Source organism: Copadichromis virginalis, linkage group LG16 (genome assembly GCF_057382275.1).
Source record: "Copadichromis virginalis isolate Kocher_CV1m ecotype Utaka linkage group LG16, C_Virginalis_male_GT1.1, whole genome shotgun sequence".
In the NCBI taxonomy this organism is placed as follows: domain Eukaryota; kingdom Metazoa; phylum Chordata; class Actinopteri; order Cichliformes; family Cichlidae; genus Copadichromis; species Copadichromis virginalis.
This window is the reverse complement of record NC_140633.1, coordinates 3,036,738-3,059,371: the sequence shown is the minus strand read 5'-3', so window position 1 is coordinate 3,059,371 and position 22,634 is coordinate 3,036,738. Positions and strand designations below refer to the sequence as shown.

General features: G+C 42.4%; 2 protein-coding genes across 2 annotated transcripts in view; both read right to left on the bottom strand.

The window, feature by feature from the left end:
• The window catches only part of LOC146690065 (uncharacterized), a 325,810-nt gene that overhangs the window by 71,180 nt on the left and 231,996 nt on the right, over nt 1-22,634 (bottom strand). The window lies entirely within an intron of this gene.
• LOC146690075 (uncharacterized) lies at nt 9,110-13,741 on the bottom strand. The gene is made up of 5 exons (XM_085435298.1): nt 13,562-13,741; nt 13,161-13,284; nt 12,612-12,820; nt 10,748-10,893; nt 9,110-9,449 (listed from the first exon to the last, which is right to left on the bottom strand). The coding sequence occupies exons 1-5, from the start codon at nt 13,713-13,715 to the stop codon at nt 9,348-9,350; spliced, it is 735 nt and encodes a 244-aa protein (XP_085291424.1). The 5' UTR covers nt 13,716-13,741; the 3' UTR covers nt 9,110-9,347.

Genomic DNA, 22,634 nt, shown 5'->3' with positions numbered 1-22,634 from the left:
TTTCCTCGTTAACCATCTGTGTATTTCTGTCTGCGTCTCCCTCTGTTCAGCGTGACGTCGTCCCTCTTGCTGTGTGGATCTCCCTGTGTGTCTCTCTGTGAGTTCTTAGTTTGTGGTTTCCCAGTTTGGTTTAGTTTATATGTTTGTTCTGCCAGCAAATAAAGCTGAGTTTTGAGTTCATTCCCTCGTGCCTGTGAGTCCTGCATTTTGGGTCCTACTCCTGCCTGCCGCACAGCGATTCATGACAGAGGTTCTGTTGTGTGGGAGGATTTTGAGTTGATTTTGGTCGATCGGGTGGGTTTTACAGCTTTGTGTTCTGGCTGTTTGCTTTTGTTTTGTGCGCGTTTATTTTATCTGAAAACGGGAAAAAGGTAAAATGTCAAACATCTGCTTCCATAATATAAATATCATTAAATAACTTTAGAAAAACTTCCACTTGACTCTTTACATGTAATGTTGTAAAAATATATATTTTATTGTTTAATTAATCTGAAAATGTTAGTCTGCCAAATGTGCAGCAATTTAATCTATTTATTCTCTTCAGCTGATAGTTTGTGTGGCCCAGGTAGACTGTATACCTGCATCTCTACCAGTTTCTCTGCACTCCAGCCTCCTCTGGGCCATGTGAAGGGATGTTCCTTAAGGCAGGAGAAATGATCTCCACGAAAAGGAACAGGTTCGGCCATCACACACTAGAACAAATTCTCTTCTTAAATACAAATGAAAAAGGGTTACTTTAAATGCATCATGTTTTTCATTTGCAAGTTCATAAGCATTTTCCCTTTCCAGTTCACAATCAGTTCTACCCCCAGGTCAAAAATATGTCTAGGAAAATTTCCCTAATATAATAATATTTATAAATACACCCGTCTAGCGATTAATTGCATAAGTGCATGGAGGCAGGACCTCACAGCAGAAGCATACTCCATAATGTGTTGTACATTATTATATGTATATTATATGTAATGTGGTATTTTTCAATTATTGTATTTACCAACATCAAGATGTCACAAGCAAAGAAAGACCACACAATGGTGCATGTTTAAACAAGGAGAGTTTACTGGTCAAAACTATTTATTAAACAAATAAAACACATTTTTTCAACCACCAAAAAATACACGTTCAAAGCAACACAACAGCGGCCCAATATCAGACAGAACTCCACTCTGTAGAGCAGTGGCGTGTCTAGAAAATTTTTGTTGGGGGGGCCAGGTAGGGGCACAGATTTGGAGAAGGGTGGCAGATGTAATTGGCAGATAATGTTTAAAATAAAATTCTACCAACCGTTAACCATAATTCAATAACCCTGTAAACCTAATAACCAAATGCGCTTTTAACTCTTATTAGAATGAGATTTTAACCACTACGGTGCAAAGTTTTTAGATACTGCGTTGATAAAGTACAAGAGATACAATCAGTGCTTTGTCAGTGTTTACTCAGCATTCAAGGACAGCAGTATTTGCATAGTATTTTTACTGACATATAGTGCACATATGTTTTGGGCAAAAACATTTTTGAATATTAAAATACGAACATTTGTAACAAACAAATGACAAATTAGCCAGTTCCAATGCAAAACTTTATCTGCCTGTTAAAAAAAGAAGATAATCTTCTCACAAACTGGTGTTTGATTTTGAAACAGGAAAAAAGTGGGGAAACAACTGAAAAGACTAACATTTGAATGAAACCTGAAAGCAAGTAAATACTTTCTATGCTGCCTTATGGTAAACTTTGGTAATATTGATAAAGAACAACACTGGCTGATGATGAAATACAGTCAGCTGGCATGGTGACACTGCCAGTATTAACCTGCAAGACTGGACTGGGACAGAAAATCGGGCATTTTGACTAGAGACCGGCCCACCAGGTAGTAAAGCCATAAAGACTTTGAATGAAAACAAATGCTGTTCTGTTGTGACAGTCCCATATGGAAAAGAAATAGTAAAAACTTACATGATTTACTCATGAAAGTGGCCACTTTCTCATTACTTTCATATATTGTTTTAGTAAGTATCCAAAACATACAAGATTCATTATATAATCTTTCAAGGGATCTTATATCTGTTTTTACTCTTGTATGCTTTTCATACAAGTTTCACACAAGACAGATACAAACTTTATAAGATTTATATATATCTTTTCCATATGTACACTGTCTTGTTGGTATATGTATGATTTCTATACATTTTACGTCAGATAAAAACTTTGGTTGTAAGATTTAGATAATTATTTAATAAAAGCTAGATATTTTAAATGAGAATAAGAAAGAAAAGTATTTCTTTGTGCCCCGCCTTTCCCTGTTAATGCCCTACCTGGCCCCCTGGCAAAACTTTCCTAGGCCCGCCCCTGCACAGTTACCAGCTTTCAGCTACTTAGAAAAGGATCCTGGTGTTATTTGTCTCTCAGAAACAGTTCATAACTTCCCTTCAACTCATTCATGTCACCTAAAAGGTAAACCTGTTTCTCCATCACAGCTCTGATGATTCAGTAAGGACATCTCCTGGTTTCATCTTCATGTTTCCCTCTCACCACATATCTAAACAGACATCATGACCAGCAGCTTTACAGCTGTGGCTCCAGCAAACATCAGCTGATACTAGAAATTAATATTAAATAAATTCTAACAACAGCTGATCAAGCTTAAACGTGCTGCTGTTGTTTAGCGCGACATCTGCTGGTTTCCTCTTTCGGCGCAAAGTGGACGATAAATAAACAAGAGAGAAAAGCCGATCAGCTGATCATTGATCAGTTTCATGATTGAAGTAGCAACAGGAGAGGAAGGGGGAGAGAATGAGAGAAGAAGAAGCAGCTGTGCAGCGTAAAGACAGAATAACTCCAGGTTTGTGTCTTTTTCCATTCTAGCTAAAGTCCGGGACAAACTGCGTCTCTTCTCAGCTCAATACGAAACGTGTAATATTTTCTCTGAATGAGGGACCATTCCATTTTTTAAGGAGCCGTTGGCAACTCTACTAACTAACCTTATGAATAAAATAAAGTTCACTATCAGTAACATCATAGAACCCACCCACCTAAAAACTCCATCAAGCTGGCTAGAACGCAGTACGAGTTATTGCAACTGACAGTAAAAAGTCAGCACAATGAAAATAAACTCCACCTAAACTTGGTTTATATCTGACCCAGATAGACTGCAGGTCATAACTTCTTACCTGAAGTTCAGTTCACCTGACACTCGGACTGGTGGCTGCCTCGGGTCTCTCCTCCTGCCTCCCCTTCCCTCATCCACCTGCTGGCCTCTGTTGAAGCCCCGCCATAGCCACCACCAAACAACGGAGTTATTTTTACACATCGACCTGCATCTGGCCAATCCACCACCTCTCATTGTTCATGCCATTACAAAAAAAAAAAAAAAAATAAGTCACCGGGCAGGGCATATGCCCGGTATGCCCGATGGTCAGTCCAGCTATGTTAACCTGCAACCAAATCTGCAGCTCCATACAGCAATGTTACGACTTAGATTATATCTTATAACTCATAACTCTTATGTTAGCTCCCCCCAGCAGCCTACTGTCTGAAATATTCAACGGCTGCAATAATTCTTTAAGTGTTATTTTTTCCTTGGTATTCTAATTTCACCGAAGTTTACTAAACTCAACAAACTTAATATTACTTACCGGGACATTTATTCTGTCCTCATTTTCTTTCACCGAAAAATTGTTTCCTGCAGTGCGTCTTTCGTGCTTGGCTCTCCTACCTTTGCTAACGTGATGCACATAGCGCAGAAGCCGATGCTGCATTCACTTACACTCGGATATCTGAGCTTCACCGTGAAAACATAATCGGACATTTGATATTTGATTGAATTTTATTGTTTTGCCTTTGGGGTGGCACCTGGGGTGGCCAGTCTGGTTGGGGGGGTGGCCTGTGCCCCCCCAGGCCACCCCGCTGGACACGCCACTGCTGTAGAGTGGGCAATCGTAATGAAGCAGTTGGTTTTATTTTGTGCATTCAAGCTGCTCTTCATATTTTTGGCCACCAGATGTCACCAGAGAGGACTGTGTTGAAAAGCTTCGAGTAATGAACCGTTTTTCAACACAAGCTTCAGAAAGCTTCATTTGGCCATCACTACCGTTCATTGGGGACGGTCTCAGAGGAGTGCCGCCTCCACCTTAATTACAGATCATTTCCAAAAAATGGGATAAAAAAATAACCGGTATGAATCTAGAGCGCTCTGCTATTACTAATTTTTGTCATGGTCCTGGGTCGATGACCCAGCACTTTCAGTTTATTATTATCATTTTTCTAGTTTATTCTGATTTTGTATTTGTTCTTAGGGTTTGAGTTGTGTGTTTCTATCATCCCTACCTGTGCCTCCCCTCTGTGTTCTGTTCGTGTCCCCAGTTGGTAGTGTAAAACAGTCTGTGTGTTTCCTGTTTTACTTTGTAGGTTTGTCTCGTTATGTCCATTAGTTCCAGCTGTGTCCCCACCTGTCTGCCATTTCCTAATTACCTGGTGTGTGGATTTACACTGGGTGTCTGCCTGTGCTCCTCATCATGTCGTCTGTGTTCATCCTCTGTGTTACCCTGCGTACTCTACATCACTTCGTGAATCCCCTGCTGTCCTCCCTTCATGTTCAGGTTTGCTGCTCTATGGTTTAGTTTCTCCCAGTTTAGTTCATCCTTAGTTCTGTTTTGCCATCCCCACTTTATGTTCGGTATTCTTAATAAATCACCCTCACATCCTGATAAGTGCTGCATTTGAGTCCTCCTTCCACACGTCACACGGCTGCTGCCCCCAGTCGTGACAATTTTGTTCACAAGTGATAAGACAGTCTTTCACCACACTGACCTGCACAGCAGGAGCTGACTGACAATGGAAACGTTAACTTTCCACAACTATTTAGCAAAAGCAAAATAGAATAATGGACCCACAAGTCAGTTCAATACATGACTTCACCCTGTTCAAAGTGTATGACACCAAAAGAATTAAAGGTTGAAACATGAGCATGCTGCCTCAGTAACACAAACGATATACCAGACCGACACTAGGTGTGAATATCTTGTGACAACTAATTTGTACATAAGGTGTAGTTTTGTCATGCACTATGTGAATAGGTAAAAAAGTCCACTTTGAAAACACTTCAGCCGAGGTTAAACCAATTAAGAAATTCAATCTGACAGGCAGGCGGACACATGCTGCCTAATATTGCTTCCAGGTGACAGCATAGAGATACTCAGTAATAAGAAAACAATGACATCCAACAGCCCCACTTACACCCTCAACACATCCTGTTTTTGTACTCATTTCTGTGATGTGTTCATGGTGAGGATCTTGAAGTTGGGTTTGTGGTTCATAAGTATCTCTCTAGTGCTACCGAGGAGGAGTGAGCATAAACAGATTATCTCTTCTTATGTAGCAGGTAATTTTAGGTGCATAAATTCAATCAGCTAAACAAATATTGCCAAACATAAAGTCTATTTTCTTCTAAGCAGTTTGTAACACATTATGCTTTGGTAGCTAAATGTACAGTTGCTGTATTTCCATGGAAAAGACAGAGAAAAAACACTTTCCAGAGATTTACAAGAATGAAAGAATGACGAAACACAAGAGAAAAACGAAAATGTATAAACTAGAAATTTTACTTGCTTATATTATGGATTGTGGCTCAAGAGTTGGCAGTCCATCTTGTAATCGGAAGTTTGGACAATCTCGGTCGTTGTGTCCTTGGGCAAGACACTTCACCCGTTGCCTCCTGGTGGTGGTCAGAGGGCCCAGTGGCGCCAGTGTCCGGCAGCCTCGCCTCTGTCAGTGCGCCCCAGGGTGGCTGTGGCTACATGTAGCTGCCATCACCAGTGTGTGAATGTGTGTGAATGGGTGGATGACTGAATGTAGTGTAAAGTGCTTTGGGGTCCATAGGGACTAGTGAAGCACTATACAAATACAGACCATTTACCATTTTATTAATTTTTTAGTTTTTTTACTGGATATTGAATCTATACACGATCCATTACACGGTGAATATTTATGAAAAGTCTCGCCAAACTGAAGTAATAATTTTGTGTCATTGAAAAAGTTGCATGAAAAATAGTATCGTTTTGTGTTGGCCAGTGGTTCTCAAACTTTTCACAATGAGTACCACCTCATAAAATAAATGGCTCTTGAAGTACCACCCTTATGACCTCCATTAAAGTACAGTAGTATAGGCCTCTTTAAAACCACATACAGTTTACAAGAGACAATTTTCTTTCTTATATGAATGTTATTTATTTAACTGTCATAAACAGGATGTGACAACTGATAATAACAACAGCTGTGCTGCATTAAAACAGTCACAGCAGGTGGGACATCCGGTCTTCAAGTGATGAAGTATGAACAGGCTTTAATAAGGCTCTTGTGTTTTTAACATGTTTTAATGTTTTGTATCTTGTTCTATTTAATCTGAACAAGCCCCTAAAAACAGTCAGTGATCACTGTCGGCCTCTCTCGGTTTTTATCACCACTGTTCATTTTACAGATCAGTTTTTAAACCCTTCCGATGTAACTACAGCCCAGCCCATGCAGCAGTATATGAATGACTAACCTCGTATTGTGGATGGATTATCTCAGTTGTTCTCCTGACTGAAGTTTGGTCCGTTTACAGCATCCTGCCATGCGATTGCATTTGTCCTTAACCATCGGGAACCTTCACGTTAGCTTTTATCGAGTGGAAAAAAGTTAGCGTTCATCCTCCAGCTTCACTGTGTTCATGCTAACGTAGCTGTGTCGCGTAGCACATCATTATCATCACATCATCATTACCATACAAACGTCACTGCTGTTTAGTTTTCTGTTGTAGTTCAGTGGGTCATTCATGGGGTTGTTCAGTCAGTGTGTGTGTGTGTGTGTGTGGGGGGGGGGGGGGGATTCCCATTCATTTCCTATGGTGGTCAATTTTGACTAAGAAAACCACATATGTAACAAAAGGTGCTCATCACTTTTATATGTTAGAGTGCATAGTGTGGAGGATATCATAATTCAGTTTTGACACAAACACGACAGGAAGGGTAGTAATGCTTTGCAAAGAAAGTGCTAGCATTCTGTTAATACAGCACAAATTATTTCATCTTTAATGACTAGAGGGAGCCACAATTTGAGAACCACTGGTGTAGGATAAAATAGTTAGTTTGCCAAAGTCTGCCAATAGTCCAACATATTGTGAGAAAGGATCAGGCAGTGGCAACCTTGAATCAGTATGAATGAACTTGAGACTGCAATAGTGTCCCTCTTGTGTCATTCTTTCTCTCAGTATGGATTTGCAGATAGGGGATCAAATGACTACTTTTGAAAAATTATGCTTTGTACCCGAAATTCTGGGAATCCACCTCACTCTATAGAGGGAAGGACCACTCATTTCTCTCCTGATACCAGTGGCCTATTTTAGGATGACATTTTATGTATCCTATTTTTACTGAAGGTGAAAATAATGTGTATGAGTAAGGCCTTTACAGCCCTCAGATGAAACTGAGCTGAACATCTATGGGAGACATTTGAGCTTTCAGTGAAAAATGGAAAGAAGGTCAGCTGAAATGGGTGCATGTCCCATTCAACTTTAGCTGGAAAAATATCTAAGAAAATAGATGGAGTGATGGTTAGGAAGGATCACTCTGCAGAGGTTTTTGGATTTAATTTTTATTGGTTAAAAGAAACCATACAAATCTATTTTGAAATAAAAGACACATAAAGACAACAGGCCATTCAAAAGTCAAGGTATGATATTTGCTACATGTGATGACAAATACAATGATTTTTTGTTCCCCTCCAGCAAAACAACAGCTTATCGTTCAGATTAACTAAGAGGTTACAATTACATTTATCCTTAATAAAGGATATTGAACCGATTCTGTGGCTGCTGATGGGCACACCGTTTTCTCCAGCTTGAAATGTGTAAACTACGATAAGTAGGTATCCCCCACCCTCAACAATGTGTATCATAAAATGATACAAGCGATGAGACAGAAACCAAACTGGCCACTAATGGGGAGCTTGAGGTATATTTATAAAAATATAATATTATTAGCAATAAGGCATGTAGTACCGCAATAATTAGAAATTGTACCATTGTTGTGTGCGTGTGCAGAAACACTGAAGCACGTGGAAACTACACAAAACATAGTATAAAATATTGTAATTTGAATACAAGATTAAGGCAAAGTTTCCTTGAAGATTTAGAAAAGTAAGTAAGTAAGATGTATTTATAGCACTTTTTACTGATAAAAATCACAAAGTGCTTCACAATAAAACCAGAAATATAAATAAAACAAAACAATGAGAAAATTAATTAAAAACTTGTTTGTATAGAAATGTCTTCAGCTGCTTTTTGAAAGAGTCAGTGGGGTCTGCACGGCGTAAAGACAATGGAAGAGAATACCACAGCTTTGGTGCGTGAAAAGCTGGATCCCCACGAGTTTGGTACGTAGGACCAACCGTGACCTCTGACCTGAAGACCTAAGAGCAGGGAAGAATCATGAGGTTTCAACATGTCAGAGACAAAATCCAACCACGATGCTACATGTACAATCCACACTTACTATTTTGAGGAATTACATCAAGTCAATAGCTGACATTCTTTTAATAAAGTAAGACTTTAAAAAGATTAAACTAATGGATAATATTATGGGTCAATAAAACCATGTGCCTTTAAGAGGTCAGTTCACCCCCCCTCTTTACTTCAGTACTACACAGGTTTTCTACTATTGCACAATACAACTTAATGAACTGTCAAATACTGAAGAACAAAATGTTGAGAGCACAATATGAGCTGTTCACGTCTTCTTTTTGAAGATACTGAAGACAGATGAGTGAGCTACAGTACTGTGCAAAAGTCTTGAGTGACCCTCATTTCTTTATATTTTGCTTCTAAGGAGCTAAACTTTCTTGTAACATTTTAAACTGGTCATGATCAGCAGTTCTCTAAGGTTTCTAAAGCTCTTTCAAAGTTATACTTTAATCAATGCCTACTTTACAGTCTATTCAGTCAGTGTCAACAGGTCGTATGGATTGAGAAAAAAAGCATATCTGGGTAGAAAACTGTTAGTCATGGTCTGGGCCTCAACACCAGCTTAATGGAATAAAGGCAGCCAGCCCCCCCACCCCCCACCCCCCCGCCCTGAAAACTACTAACAGACATTATAAGCAATCTTGCCTATGAGAGTTCAGGCTATGTAGAAGAATAAGTTTGGTCATATGAAATATTTAAAGTTCCTTAGAATTGTGCAGACTCTGTTTATGCATTTGTGTACACAGTTGTATTTACTGCAGATACTGTATTTCCATGTATTTTTACATGTTTTAAGACATTGTTGAACCTATTACCCATTTTCCTAATAAGATATAAAGAAATGAGGGGCAGCTCAAGCCTTTTGCATAGTATTGTAAATGTGGTGAGGATGCAGCTGAACTGGAACGTTCCTCATTTCAACATAGGTGGAGTTTTCGCAATCTTTGCTGCTGTTCTGAAACAAAAAAAAAACACAAAAGTGACACATCACCTACAGCAGGATTTCTTTTCAAGTAATTAGTTTAGTAACATTAAGTGCAGAGGAGATGCAGACATTTCGGTTTTCAATTTGCCTCATTCTTTTGATAGCTTTATTCTGTTAAATGTATTTAATAATAATACTGCTGTTAAAACTGGGTGTTCAGGCACGGCACAAAGGCAGGACAGTTTTTATGGATGTCTTTCAGTATCTTATTAACTGTCTGCTAACTCACTTTGAAAAAACTGTCTACAAATTGTGAAACAATTCCAGAAGAATGGTCTTCAATGTAAAATAGAATAACTTTCTACAGTACATAACAGTAAAAGTTTCCAAGAATCAGGAGAAATCTTTATGCTCGAGGGACAAAGGATCAAAGTCACAATCCTCCGGTCGGCATCGTCGAGTGGAAAACTCTTCTGTGGTCAGATGAAGCAAAATTTGCAAACATGGACAGTGATTCTTTGGGATCAGAGAAAACAGGGAGAAAACGGCTGATGTGTGCCAAATTTTTCAAGAAGTAGAGTGAAAATCAGCGGCACATTGGCATCAAGATATAGAGAGGAGGTCAGGAAAGAGGTGGAATAGTGAGTGTATACAGCCAACTGTAAAACACAGCGTGATGGTTTGGGGCCACATTTCAACAGTGGTGTCGGGACGCTTGTCAAAATTGATGGAATTTATGTAACAAAGAAAAGCAGTAAGTACAGCTTTTACTTTGATGTTTCATTTCAAAGAACTCTTGAGGTTGACACGGAACATCCACTGTGTGTTGTTATGAGCTGAACAATTATTTTATGGCTTTGTATCGTCTGTTGTGAATGTAAAAAAAAGCAGAATTTCAAAGCAGCTTATAAACAGCTTATACTGAGTTGGAAACAAAAATCTTTTTAAATTGTAATTGGAAAAACAAACAAATATGATTTCAGACTAAGAAAGTCTCAAAATAACAACGATCAAAAGAAGCTCCCGAAGCCCTCAACAACAGTGAAAGCTGTGGTCATATCATAGACCTTATATAAAAGTTTAAACCTGAATTCTTTCTGATTTAGAAAATGAACTACGGCTGTGTAAAAATCTCTACCAAAACATCTCCCTTCATCTATTACCTGGCTGACCATCATAAAAGCTGCTTTCAGCTGCTTTGTGGACCTTTTAACGTTGCGTCCGGGCAAGATGATAACAAACATCTGATAAAAAACACACTAAGACATATAAAGACATATATCGTAAATTACAGCCTCAGAAAAATAGTAATTCTGACAGATAGTCACCATAAGCCTCATGTAGAAGGAGGTGATGATACAGCTGTACACAAACATCAGGGCCAGCAGACCAATCAAAATCCACATGAGCTGATGGGACTGAGGGGGAGGAGGTGAAGGGGGAGGAGTACACTGTGGTGTGGTTCCCAGTTGACCTAATAAAAACAGTGGTTACTTCCTGTTTGTACTTCAGTGGTTTGACTGACGTCACTAAACACAACGACATGAACAGCAGCCAGTTTCACGTTCAGAAACATGCATTATTAGGTTTTGTTGTAAAGACTGTTTTACACATTTAGCAGCACAGAGTATCCAGCCAGCTTCGTCAGTAGCGTGGGTGTAGTTTGATCAGATCTCCAATCTCTTGGACATTTAACCCTCTGAGGTCTAATTTGTCCTCAGCGATGACACTCATCACAGCCTTAACCATGTGCTAAACTGAAATGGTTTTTAATGCATATCAAACAGAGCTACATTTTGCCCTGATTGCCAGGACATGGTTGAACAAAAAAACGTTTAACAAGTTGTTGTTTTTTTTAAGTGTTACAGTGATTGCGAGGCACACACCCCTAACCCACACAGGCACTGCAGACCATCTACTAATGAGAATGTTGATGGTTCAACCCTGGCTACTGCAGTCTGTATGCCAAATATCCTCAGGTAAGACATTTACCCCAAGATGCATCAAAATGTGCAAATGTTAGAAAAAAATGCTTGTGTGAAATAGTGAATGAGGCATGCTGTATAATCACTCTGAGTGCTCAGAGCAGAAAAAGAACCCGTCGATTTACCATTTTCATCATTCTGATTGAAGATTCTGGGTGTCTGTGTTGATACAGTGCTAACAGTCTTAACAGAGTTTACCTGCATATCCTTCTAAGACACAGCAATGCATTTTTGTCCTGTGTGGGGGACGTAAATGTGAGACGTCTACATCAAGCACCACCTATGCAATCTATGAGTCCTACTGCACAGTAAAGAGGATATCCTGGGCTTTTTATCGCAAAATTTGTGTGGTTTGGGCTAAAAGACCACATGGACTTTGCAACTTGGACACAAGGGAGGTTGAGTCATTATGATTCTGTTGCTAAAAAAGTCTCAAGTCTTAACTTTGATTTAGTAGGATCGTGGGTTTGTATTTGCAACTTTAACAACACATAGTTCCTAATTTTACCACCTCCAAATCAAAACTTTTAGTCTGTACCTTTGAATTGCACAGCAGGACTTACTGTGCTTATACTTTTTGCCGCGTTTCCTGTCTTATTTTAATAGTCTATGTGCATTATGTTTATGTGTCCCTGCTGCGTTCACAGCTGTCTCCCCTCATCACCCTTGTGCATATGTTGTCTAGGACCTGCTCAAGTCACTCTTCCCGTGTGGTTCCCAGCAGCCTGCCAAAAGGTTATTTGTTAAAATGATTTCGTGTTCGGACATGTTTCCTTCATCTTACTGTTTTAATATTTGTGAAAATTTGTGAAAGAATGTGTTTTATGTTTTTTTTAATGATGGCCAATACGCACAGAGAGACCACAACCAGTGAGCAATTAGGCTGAAACCGAACTTTTCCCTCCCCCATAACAAAAACTAGCCAGCAGATGAGTATGCAATGAAGTGCAAAACACAGCTCTGATAAACAGAACAAGCTGTCTGCAGAGCTAAACTGTGACTTGTTCCAAACTGAAAACTGCTCTTTGGAGGGAGACTGTAATCTCAACTATTCTAACAGCATCTGACAGAATCACAGTATTTGATGCTCTAAAATGTGGACGTTCTGTTGCATCATTTGTCATTTCAGTCTTTCACTTCTGCAGACAAAAAATAATAAATAAATAAAATGCAATTTCTGGTTTTATCACTTTTTGTATATACATACCTTGTAGTTGCAGTTTAATTAATTTGTTTGCTGCACTTGTCACGGTTTTGTCCGTCCCATCCTTATTTGTTGCTGACCACTCACATTCATACTTTGAGGTCCATGCCTCTGGCCCAGCATTGAGTAAGATGAAAATGTACTTGAATGGAGCGTCTTTAAGTACGATAATGTTATGACAGGCTTCAGATTCAGTCTGGCAGAGCATCTTTCTGAAAGGAAACAAAGAAATATTAGATATGCAGCTAGCATGACCCAGTCTAATTATTTTAATTGAAATAATGTTAAAATTGCAGCAGACAGAATTCTTGAAAATGGGAAAAGAAAACCTGCAGATTTTTGAACATAGAACTGCTACAGACTTCATACAGACACCTTTTTGTCATACAAACATTTGATCAAAAACATAAAGAGAACTTCAGTCAGCAAACATGAGTTCATACAAGTAGTACGAGAATTTCTCAACATCCTGCAGTGAAAGAGAAAAGCTTGGTTTTGTCATCTCAAAAACAACACAAATTCACTAAAACCAAGAGACATGCTTCGACATACTTCTCTGGTAAAACCTTGTTGAGTCGAACATCTACAATTGTCCCAGTGTTTGCTGTAAAGTTACAGCTGATGAAAACTGTATCTGGGTTATTAGTCTTATTCTGTGGCTGGATCACCTCAAAACCTGGTAAAAAGAAATTCAGAAACAAGGTTAAAACTTTCTGTTTTTTCTTTCTGTCATTAGAGTCCATGTGGAGAGACATCTAAGGGTAAATGTTTTATTTACTGTACCTTTCAATAACATAACACACTGACCATGAGAAATGCAAGTCCATATTTGTGTTCTACTGTGGCCATTTTTTAACTCACTGGACCAGCAGTTCTCATTAATCACTAAAGTTGAAAAATTAATTACTAAAATTAAACTGCTACAGTTTAGAAGGTGAAACTGAAAGTCTTACCATTGCTTGGGTAGAATAAGGAGCTCAAATAATAATAAATAAAGAAGCTTTTGAAGCTGGAAAGTATCATCGTCTTCTCCCCGTTGTAAAAAAACACTAAGCTGATTCTCACCAGATTCTCCTTTTGTACAGAGACTGCATTAGAAACTGTCATTTGAACCTTTTGGTTTCTGTGGGCTGTGCTCTTTCCTGTAGTCGTCAGATAACAGACATTCATTTTTTCCTTTTTGTTCACTGCCAGAAGAGTTCACATCACACTGTTTCCGGGACTACAGGAAATATTTTGCATTTCTTGCTGTCTGTTTACGTTATTTGGAGTTACAACTTTACTGGTGCTTTATGTGCAGCTTTGGAAAAAGACTGAAAAGACTTTAACTCATCACTCTAAAATCCTAAGCCATTTAGATCTTAGCAAGCACTTTATTATAAATACTATATAAACACTAAGCCAAGCACCTTTTATCAGCCTCAGTTCTTACTGTCATGAGTTTCCAAACATATTTCAATGATTGCTTGCACCGGGCCAACATACACTTAGCTAACACTATGACTACTGAAAGGTGAAAGGAATGACACTGATCATCAAGAAAAACTGGAAAATGGGTGTAATGCCATCAAAAGGCCAGTCATCTAAACATGATCAGCCAGACTTGTGATGACAAAGACCATAATGGAAGGCCTTTGTCATCACATGCTTGAAATCATCATGTGTTTTTTGCTGAACTGTTGGGTAGAAAACTACATGAACACCATACGGAATATGACAAGTGTGGTTGAGTGTCTGTTAACAGAGGTGATCCAGTAATGCTGCACTCAGGAATTAGACTAACTGTTCACTTTAGCTAAAGTTATTAGGTTAGCTAAAGAGTTGGGAAGACATAAAAACCCCTAAAATACAATGGTTTGGGCATTCATTTTCACATTTGCCTACTGTGGGGGTCTCTGCAAGCATACGGAGCTGTGAGAGGGTACACGATGACAACTGTGGAATTCTGCTGGAAACAGTCGATCATATTCATTTGTCAAAGCTGAACCCAGGGCAAACTACGCTAAATTAGTGTTTTTAGGTAACAGCTACAATAAGCGTAACAGATAATAACAAGATGAATGACTTCTGAATGCTTAATCTGTACCCCGCCTCAGCTCAAGATGCCGTAGGTCCACTCAGTGACACTCCGCAGGTACAACATGTCATGGTCCTGGGCCATGTTGGCCCAGTATTCTTAGTTTTTGTGTGTTTTTGTATTTTGTCCCCTATTTATGCCTTGGTTCCTAGGTTATTTAGTTAAGATGTTCCTTATTTGGTTACCTCCTGTGTGCCCCTGTGTATCTGTGAGCCCTCGTCTCTCCTTGTGTTTTATTCCATGTTTTCCCCAGCCTGTTATGCCTGTGTCCTCCCCGTGCTCTCTCCTCCTGTCTGAACCTCCGTGTACTTCCTGTTTTACTTTGACAGTCTCTCGTCAGTATGCGTCATGTTGTGTTCACTCCTGCCCTGTCTCGTTATGATTATCTGTGTCAGCTGTGTTCCCCGTGTGCTCCCACTTCCCTCGTTAACCCTCTGTGTATTTATGTGCATGTCTCCCTCAGGTCAGTGTCGCGTCGTCAATGTCTCCTCCCCGAACCTGTGTGTCTTTCTGTGTTCCCTCGGTCTTCTGTTAGCATTCCCAGTTTAGTTCTGTTTCTTTGTGAAACCTGCAAAAAAGCAGTGATTTTGAGTTCAGTTCCTGCCTCCATGAGTTTTGCGTTTGGGTCCTCTTCTGCCTCCACACAGCCAGTTCATGACACAACATAGTTCTGTTAATCAGCACTCGATTACTTTCACGAATGACCCGGATGTATGACCCCAAAAACTGAATTGTACCACTGAAATTGAATGGTGCGAAGTGAAACTGAAAGCATTCAATAGCTAAAATTAAAGAAGGACAGTTTCAAATTAATTAATTTTCAAAATATAAAATTCAGTTTCAATTTAGAGATGATCATTTCCAAATCAATACATTGGATTTCAAATTATGCTAATTCTAATTGAGTTTTAGAAGCTTTCATTCAAGTTGAGCAATTCAAATTCAAATGTAAGTTATTCAAATTCAGTTTCTGATGGCACAAAGTTCTGCCCATAGTTAGCCTTCTTAGACTGTGAGATTTCCATCAGTAATTGGGGACATTTAAAAGCTGACGTGTACGGTAAACCTACACATACGGATCAGTATCTAAGGTTTGACTCTCATCATCCACTGGAGCACAAACTGGGCGTTATCAGGACACTGCAACACAGAGCGAACATCATCCCCACAGACACAGCAGCCAGAGAAGTAGAAGAACATCAAGAAGGCTCTGAGTAAATGTGGTTATCCCAGCTGGACTTTTGTCAAAGCTGGGAAGGCTCCTAAAGAAAGCTCCAGCCGATCCAGGAGAGAAGGACAACCGCTGCCTAAGCAAAAACCTGCAGTGATCCCATATGTGTCAGGAGTATCGGAGCAGCTGAGACACATTTTTTCTAAACACCGTGTCTCTGTGGCTTTTAAACCCCAAAACACGCTGCGCCAAAAACTGGTCCACCACAAAGGATCGTGTCCCCCGACACAAACAGAGTAACATAGTGTACGCTGCTAAGTGCAGGAGGATTGCCAGGATTTATACATCGGGGAAACCAAACAACCTCTGGTGAAGCGGATGGCACAGCACAGAAGAGCCACCTCGTCAGGCCAGGACTCTGCAGTCTATTTACACCTACAGGCCAGTGACGGGGTAAACCTGCAGTCAGCTGAGACTGAAGAAGTTACTTGGATGATGACGAAACATTTCTCCCACTGAAATCATCCAGATGAATAGAATCAACTTTTGGGCAGTGACACTGATGTTATCAAATGTTACCTAGGAAGGAATTATACCTGCCATGTGCAGCTATAACAAATCTCAACGACTGATCCACTACAATTTGCATACAGGCCTTGTAGGGGCGTTGATGATGCTGTGATCACTTTAATAAATTTCTTGAACACTGAAAAAATGGCTGTTTTCAGTGTTCATTAACCCTCTGAGCTCTAAGTCATCATCCATGATAGTCCCATGTTTAATTTTATGAAAATATATTTTTAAAAATAGGTTTTTCCAAAGTGTCTTTTTTGCTTTTCTTCTTAACATAGAGTCTGGGCCATCTTAATGACGACTTAGACCTCACAGAGTAAGTTAATATGACCTGATTGAAGTATTGAGACATGAAGGCCAAGGAAAGTCACACGTGGTTGTCATGTCAAACACTGTTGAAATTCCTCGTGGGTAAAGAACTGTCAGGGTCCGTCTGTCTTCCCTTCTCCAAGGCTGTGTCCACATTCAGGGGCTGCATCCTTCGAAGGACCCAGCCTACCCAGTCTACGTATGTCAGGTCCTTCAAAGTCCAGGAAGACCGGAAGTGCAAGGCTTGTTAAACTGGATGGGCTAGCCTACATTGCACATTCCCTGTTGCCTAGCAACCATGATGGCAGCAGCTACAGCTGTAGTGCATGTTCAACAGAAATACAGAAAATCTTAATTTTATGTCATTTCTTTGACTTTCTCTGGGAAAATTGTTTTGTTTCATCTACATGTGATGTATCTAAGAGAACATCAAGAGAATATCTGAGAGAACACTGAGTGCCTTTAACAAAAAATGAGCCTACCTTTAGCTAGTAAGCTAGTAGTTCATGAGACTAGTTTCATTTCATTGTAACAGTACAAATATAATACATTTGTCACGGGTGCTGAGACGAGCCGTGTGGTATTGAAGGGAAAAAGGACCCAAAACACAGGCAGTAGATGATAACGCTTGGTGATGATTTATTTACACAGTGGTGAGAAGGCAAAACCGACAAGAGGGAAGACAAAACTAAAGACCTGAACTGGGAAAGCTAAATGACAAACCTGAGAAGATACAAAAAGGGATGAGAGGCAGAGAGACGAGCAGGACACCGAGTAACACAGACTGACACGGAGGAACACAGACGAACCGGCAACAGGCAGGAGAACACACAGGGCTTAAATACACACACCAGTAATCAGGGGATGAGAGACAGGAGGGCAACACAGCTGGGAGGAATCTGGGCTGACGGGACAGGGGAAACGTAAACTGATCACACTCACATATGACACGGACCTTCACAATAAAACAGGAAACTCAGACACATGGAACCAGACAAGACATTGAACTAAACAGACAGATTCACAAACAGATGGGGTGACACCATAGACAGACAGATACAGACGCAGACTCAGAGGCAGACCGAATATAACACAGAACCTAAACAATCATCATCTAGAAAATGATAACGAACTAAAAGCGCTGGGTCACCGACCCAGGACCATGACAGTACCCCGCCTCAAGGGCTGGCTCCAGACAGCCCAGCAGAAACAAAAAAACCAACCAAAACAAAACAGAAAAGGACCCGACCAGGGCGGGCGGAGGGGGCCCAGGACGGAGGGACAGAGTCCAAAAAGGCCCATATGGTCAAGTTCAGGAGGCCGACCATGCGAATGGCAGCGGGGCAGGTCCGGATGCCGGCCACGCAGCAGGCAGTGGCATGGAAACAGTTCTGGGGGCCGACCGTGCGGACGGCAACAGCGGCGTGGAAACAGTTCTGGGGGCCGAAGCGTGCGGACGGCAACAGCGGCGTGGAAACAGTTCTGTGGGCCGACCGTGCGGACGGCAACAGCGGAGTGGAAACAGTTCTGGGGGCCGACCGTGCGGACGGCAACAGCGGCGTGGAAACAAGTCCGGAGGCCGGCCACGCGGAAGGCAGTGGCGGCGTTCAGGAGGGCGTCCACGGTGGCGGACATGCCCAACAAGTGGCCTGGCAGACGACCGACGATGTGGAGGTGGTAGTAGGGGACCTGAAGGCTGCGTGGCCCCTGCAGCCCCAGGCGAAGCGGAGGCTGGACCAGATGAGGCGGAAGCTGAGGCTGGACCAGACGAGGCGGAAGCTGATGAGGAAGCTGGACCAGACGAGGCGGAAGCAGAAGCGGAGGCTGGACCAGGCGAAGCAGCTGATGAGGATGCTGACACGGAGGCTGACCGACCCAGGACCATGACAACATTTTACATTATATATAGTTTACTATTTAAACCATCCATCCATCCATCCATCTTCATCCGCTTGATCCGATGCCGGGTCGCGGGGGCAGCAGCCTAAGCAAAGAGGCCCAGACCTCCCTCTCCCCAGCCACCTCCTCCAGCTTATCCGGGGGAATACCAAGGCGTTCCCAGGCCAGCCGAGCGATATAATCTCTCCAGCGTGTCCTGGGTCTGCCCCGGGGCCTCCTCCCGGTGGGACATGCCTGGAACACCTCACCCAGGAGGCGCCCAGGAGGCATCCTTGTCAGATGCCCGAACCACCTCAGCTGGCGCGGCGTGTGTTTAATGGTGAACAACAACTGGTGCAACAGTGCGAACGTTGTTCCTCTCACACGCTCCTGCACACCAAATCTGGAACTACTGTCCATCATGTGTCGTCCTTTTTATCTACCTCGGGAATTTACATCGGTCATTGTAAGTGCCGTTTATATTCCACCACAAGCGGACACGGTCACCGCCTTATGCGAGCTGCATGAGGCACTCACACAGCACCAGACACAACACCGGGACGCTGCGCTTATTGTGACGGGGGACTTTAATAGCGCCAACCTCAAACGCGCAGCGCCGAACTTTTATCAACACATCACCTGCCCCACCAGGGGTGAAAGGACACTGGACCACTGCTACACTACGGTCAAGGACGGCTACAAGGCACAATCCCGCCCCCCATTTGGCAAATCTGATCACGCCGCCATCTTCCTCATGCCAAAATACAAACAAAGGCTGAAACAGGAAGTTCCGGTTCAGAGGAAGGTCGCGCGCTGGACGGATCAATCGGTGGCCGCGTTACAGGACGCACTCGATGACGCAGACTGGGGCATGTTCAGAAACAGCTCCGACGATGACGTCAACGTGTTTACGGAAGCGGTTGTGGGATTCATCGGGAAACTAGCGGATGATACCGTGGAGACAAAGACTATCACAACGTTTCCCAACCAGAAGCCGTGGGTGGATAAAACCATCCGCGACGCTCTGAGATCCCGCACCGCTGCCTACAACACAGGACTCATGACGGGGGACATGGACCCGTACAAAGCCGCGTCATATAACGTGCGGAGGGCGGTGAAAGAGGCGAAGCAGCGCTACGGGAGGAAACTAGAGTCACAACTCCAACAGAGTGACTCTAGGAGCCTGTGGCGGGGACTAAGGACAATAACGGATTATAAAGCACCAACAACCGGTATGACGAACGCGGCCGTGACTCTGGCAGACGAGCTGAACACTTTCTATGCTCGCTTCGAGGCTGCAGCTAAGGTCTCCAACAATGCTAGTGTTAGCGGCGCTAACGGCTGCAGACAGGAAGATACTGCCAGCACCGGAAACGTGCTCGTCATCTCCGAGCATGAAGTAAGGAGAGCCTTCAAGAGAGTGAACACCAGGAAAGCAGCAGGACCAGACGGCATCCCAGGTCGTATCCTAAGAGACTGCGCATACCAGCTAGCTCCTGTGTTCACTGAGATATTCAACATCTCTTTATCTCAGTCGGTGATCCCCACATGCTTCAAAGAGTCCATCATTGTTCCTGTCCCGAAGAAACCCCACCCTGCTTCTCTCAATGACTATCGCCCTGTAGCCCTCACCTCAGTAGTGATGAAGTGCTTTGAACGCCTGGTCAGAGACTTCATCATTTCTTCACTACCAGACACACTGGACCCACTACAGTTCGCTTACCATCCAAATCGTTCCACAGACGATGCCATCTCTCATCTCCTCCACACATCACTCACTCACTTGGACACTAGAAGGGGGAATTATGTTAAAATGCTCTTCATAGACTACAGCTCTGCATTTAACACCATAATTCCCTCCACACTCACCACCAAGCTGGAGCATCTGGGACTCAGCTCATCTATGTGTCAGTGGATCTCCAACTTCCTAACTGGCAGACCACAGGCAGTAAGGATGGGCGGACATGTCTCAGCCTCCACCACTCTCAGCACTGGAGCCCCCCAGGGGTGTGTTCTGAGCCCCCTGCTGTACTCTTTGTACACATATGACTGTGTGGCCACTACCAGCTCCACCACCATCATCAAGTTTGCTGACGACACCGTCGTGGTGGGCCTGATCTCTGATAACAACGAGACGGCCTACCTGAAGGAGATTAGGAATCTGGAGAACTGGTGCCAGAGGAACAACCTCCTTCTAAACGTCAGTAAGACAAAGGAGCTGATAGTGGACTTCAGCACTAAGCAGGAGAGGAACTACCAGACCCCCGTCATCAACGAGTGCCCAGTGGAGAGAGTGGACAGCTTCAAATACCTCGGAGTTCACATCACGCAGGACCTGTCATGGTCCTGTCACATCAACACCGTGGTGAAAAAGGCCCGACAGCGTCTCTACCACCTCAGACGCTTGAGAGACTTCCAACTGCCCTCCAAGGTGCTCAGGAACTTTTACTCGTGCACCATAGAGAGCATCCTGGCGGGAAACATCTTAACCTGGTTCGGGAACAGCACCATGCAGGACAGACGAGCTCTACAGAGGGTTGTGCGGTCAGCTGAGCGCACCATCCGCTCCGAGCTCCCTGACCTGCACTCAATCTACAGCAGGCGGTGCTGGACCAAGGCCAGGAAGATCGTGAAGGACCTCAGCCATCCCAACAACAGACTGTTCTCTCTGTTGAGGTCAGGAAAGCGATTCCGCTCCCTGAAGACCAACACAGAGAGACTGAGGAGGAGCTTCTTCCCGCAGGCGATACGGTCTCTCAATCACACCACCACACAGTCCTGACCCACACATACAGTTCTTACACACACACTGGACTTTCTGGACTTTGGTTTTGCACAACACTGGTCACTATATTCTTCATTTCCGGTTAATACTTGTACAGCTGCTGTTATTGTGTATATATTTATTTATATTTAGATTTCTTCATACATTCCTATATAGTTCTATATTGTGTATTGTGTATTTTGTTGTACAGTTATTTTATTTTCAACTTTAATTTATATATTTATCTTTATCTTATTCTTCCCAGTTAAATTTACCCTTCATTCTAATTTGTGTTGTACAGTTATTTCATTTTTAACCTTAATTTATATTTTATTCCTTCCTAGTTAAATTTACCCTTTTTAATTTTTCATATTTATTTCCTATCTTATTCATAGCCTTTTCCTTTTTTGTTCTCTTTAGGTCACGAGCAGTTGTCCAAGCATTTCACTACATATCGTACTGTGTATGACTGTGTACGTGACAAATAAAATTTGAATTTGAATTTGAATTTGGCTCCTTTCGATGTGGAGCAGCAGCAGCTCTACTCTGAGCCCCTCCTGGATGGCTGAACTTCTCACCCTAAGGTAGAGGCCAGCCACCCTTCGGAGGAAGCTCATTTCTGCCGCTTGTATCCGCGATCTCGTTCTTTCGGTCACTACCCACAGCTCGTGGCCATAGGTGAGGGTAGGGACGTAGATCGACCGGTAAATTGAGAGCTTCTCTTTTACACTCAGCTCCCTCTTCACCACGACGGACCGGTGCAGCGTCTGCATCACTGCAGCTGCAGCCCCAATCCGTCTGTCGATCTCTGGCTCCCTTCTCCCATCACTCGCGAACAAGACCCCGAGATACTTGAACTCCTCCACTTGGGGCAGGAACTCATCCCCGACCCGGAGTGGGCACTCCACCCTTTTCCGGCTGAGAACCATGGCCTCAGATTTGGAGGTGCTGACATTTAAACCTTTTTTGAAAAGTTTTTTTTGGGGAAAAAAAAGCTCAGCGGTGGAATTTAACTCTGTCTCAAATATTACAATTCAGTTCAGATTCAAGGTATTTACTTTTATTTCATATAATTTCTAACTTGTGACTGTCTGACATACAGATATTAACCCTTTGAAGCCGGTCGGAGTGGGCACGCTCCGTTTTCCCTAACTATGTTTAAATCCCGGTAGCACTGCAACCACGTGAGCTAGCGCAATAATTTTTTTTGCATATGAAACCGGAGGAGTTGTACTTACATCTTATGCCATCAGC

What these genes read in the sequence shown, in the direction of transcription:
- LOC146690075 (XM_085435298.1), bottom strand. Translation starts at nt 13,715, where the DNA reads ATGACAGTTTCTAATGCAGTCTCTGTACAAAAGGAGAATCTGGTGAGA. An exon ending in AACAAGGTTTTACCAGAGAA is followed by an intron (nt 12,821 to 13,160) that starts GTATGTCGAAGC and finishes GTTTCCTTTCAG; the next exon opens with AAAGATGCTCTGCCAGACTG. An exon ending in CCTTCTACATGAGGCTTATG is followed by an intron (nt 9,450 to 10,747) that starts GTGACTATCTGT and finishes TTTTTGTTTCAG; the next exon opens with AACAGCAGCAAAGATTGCGA.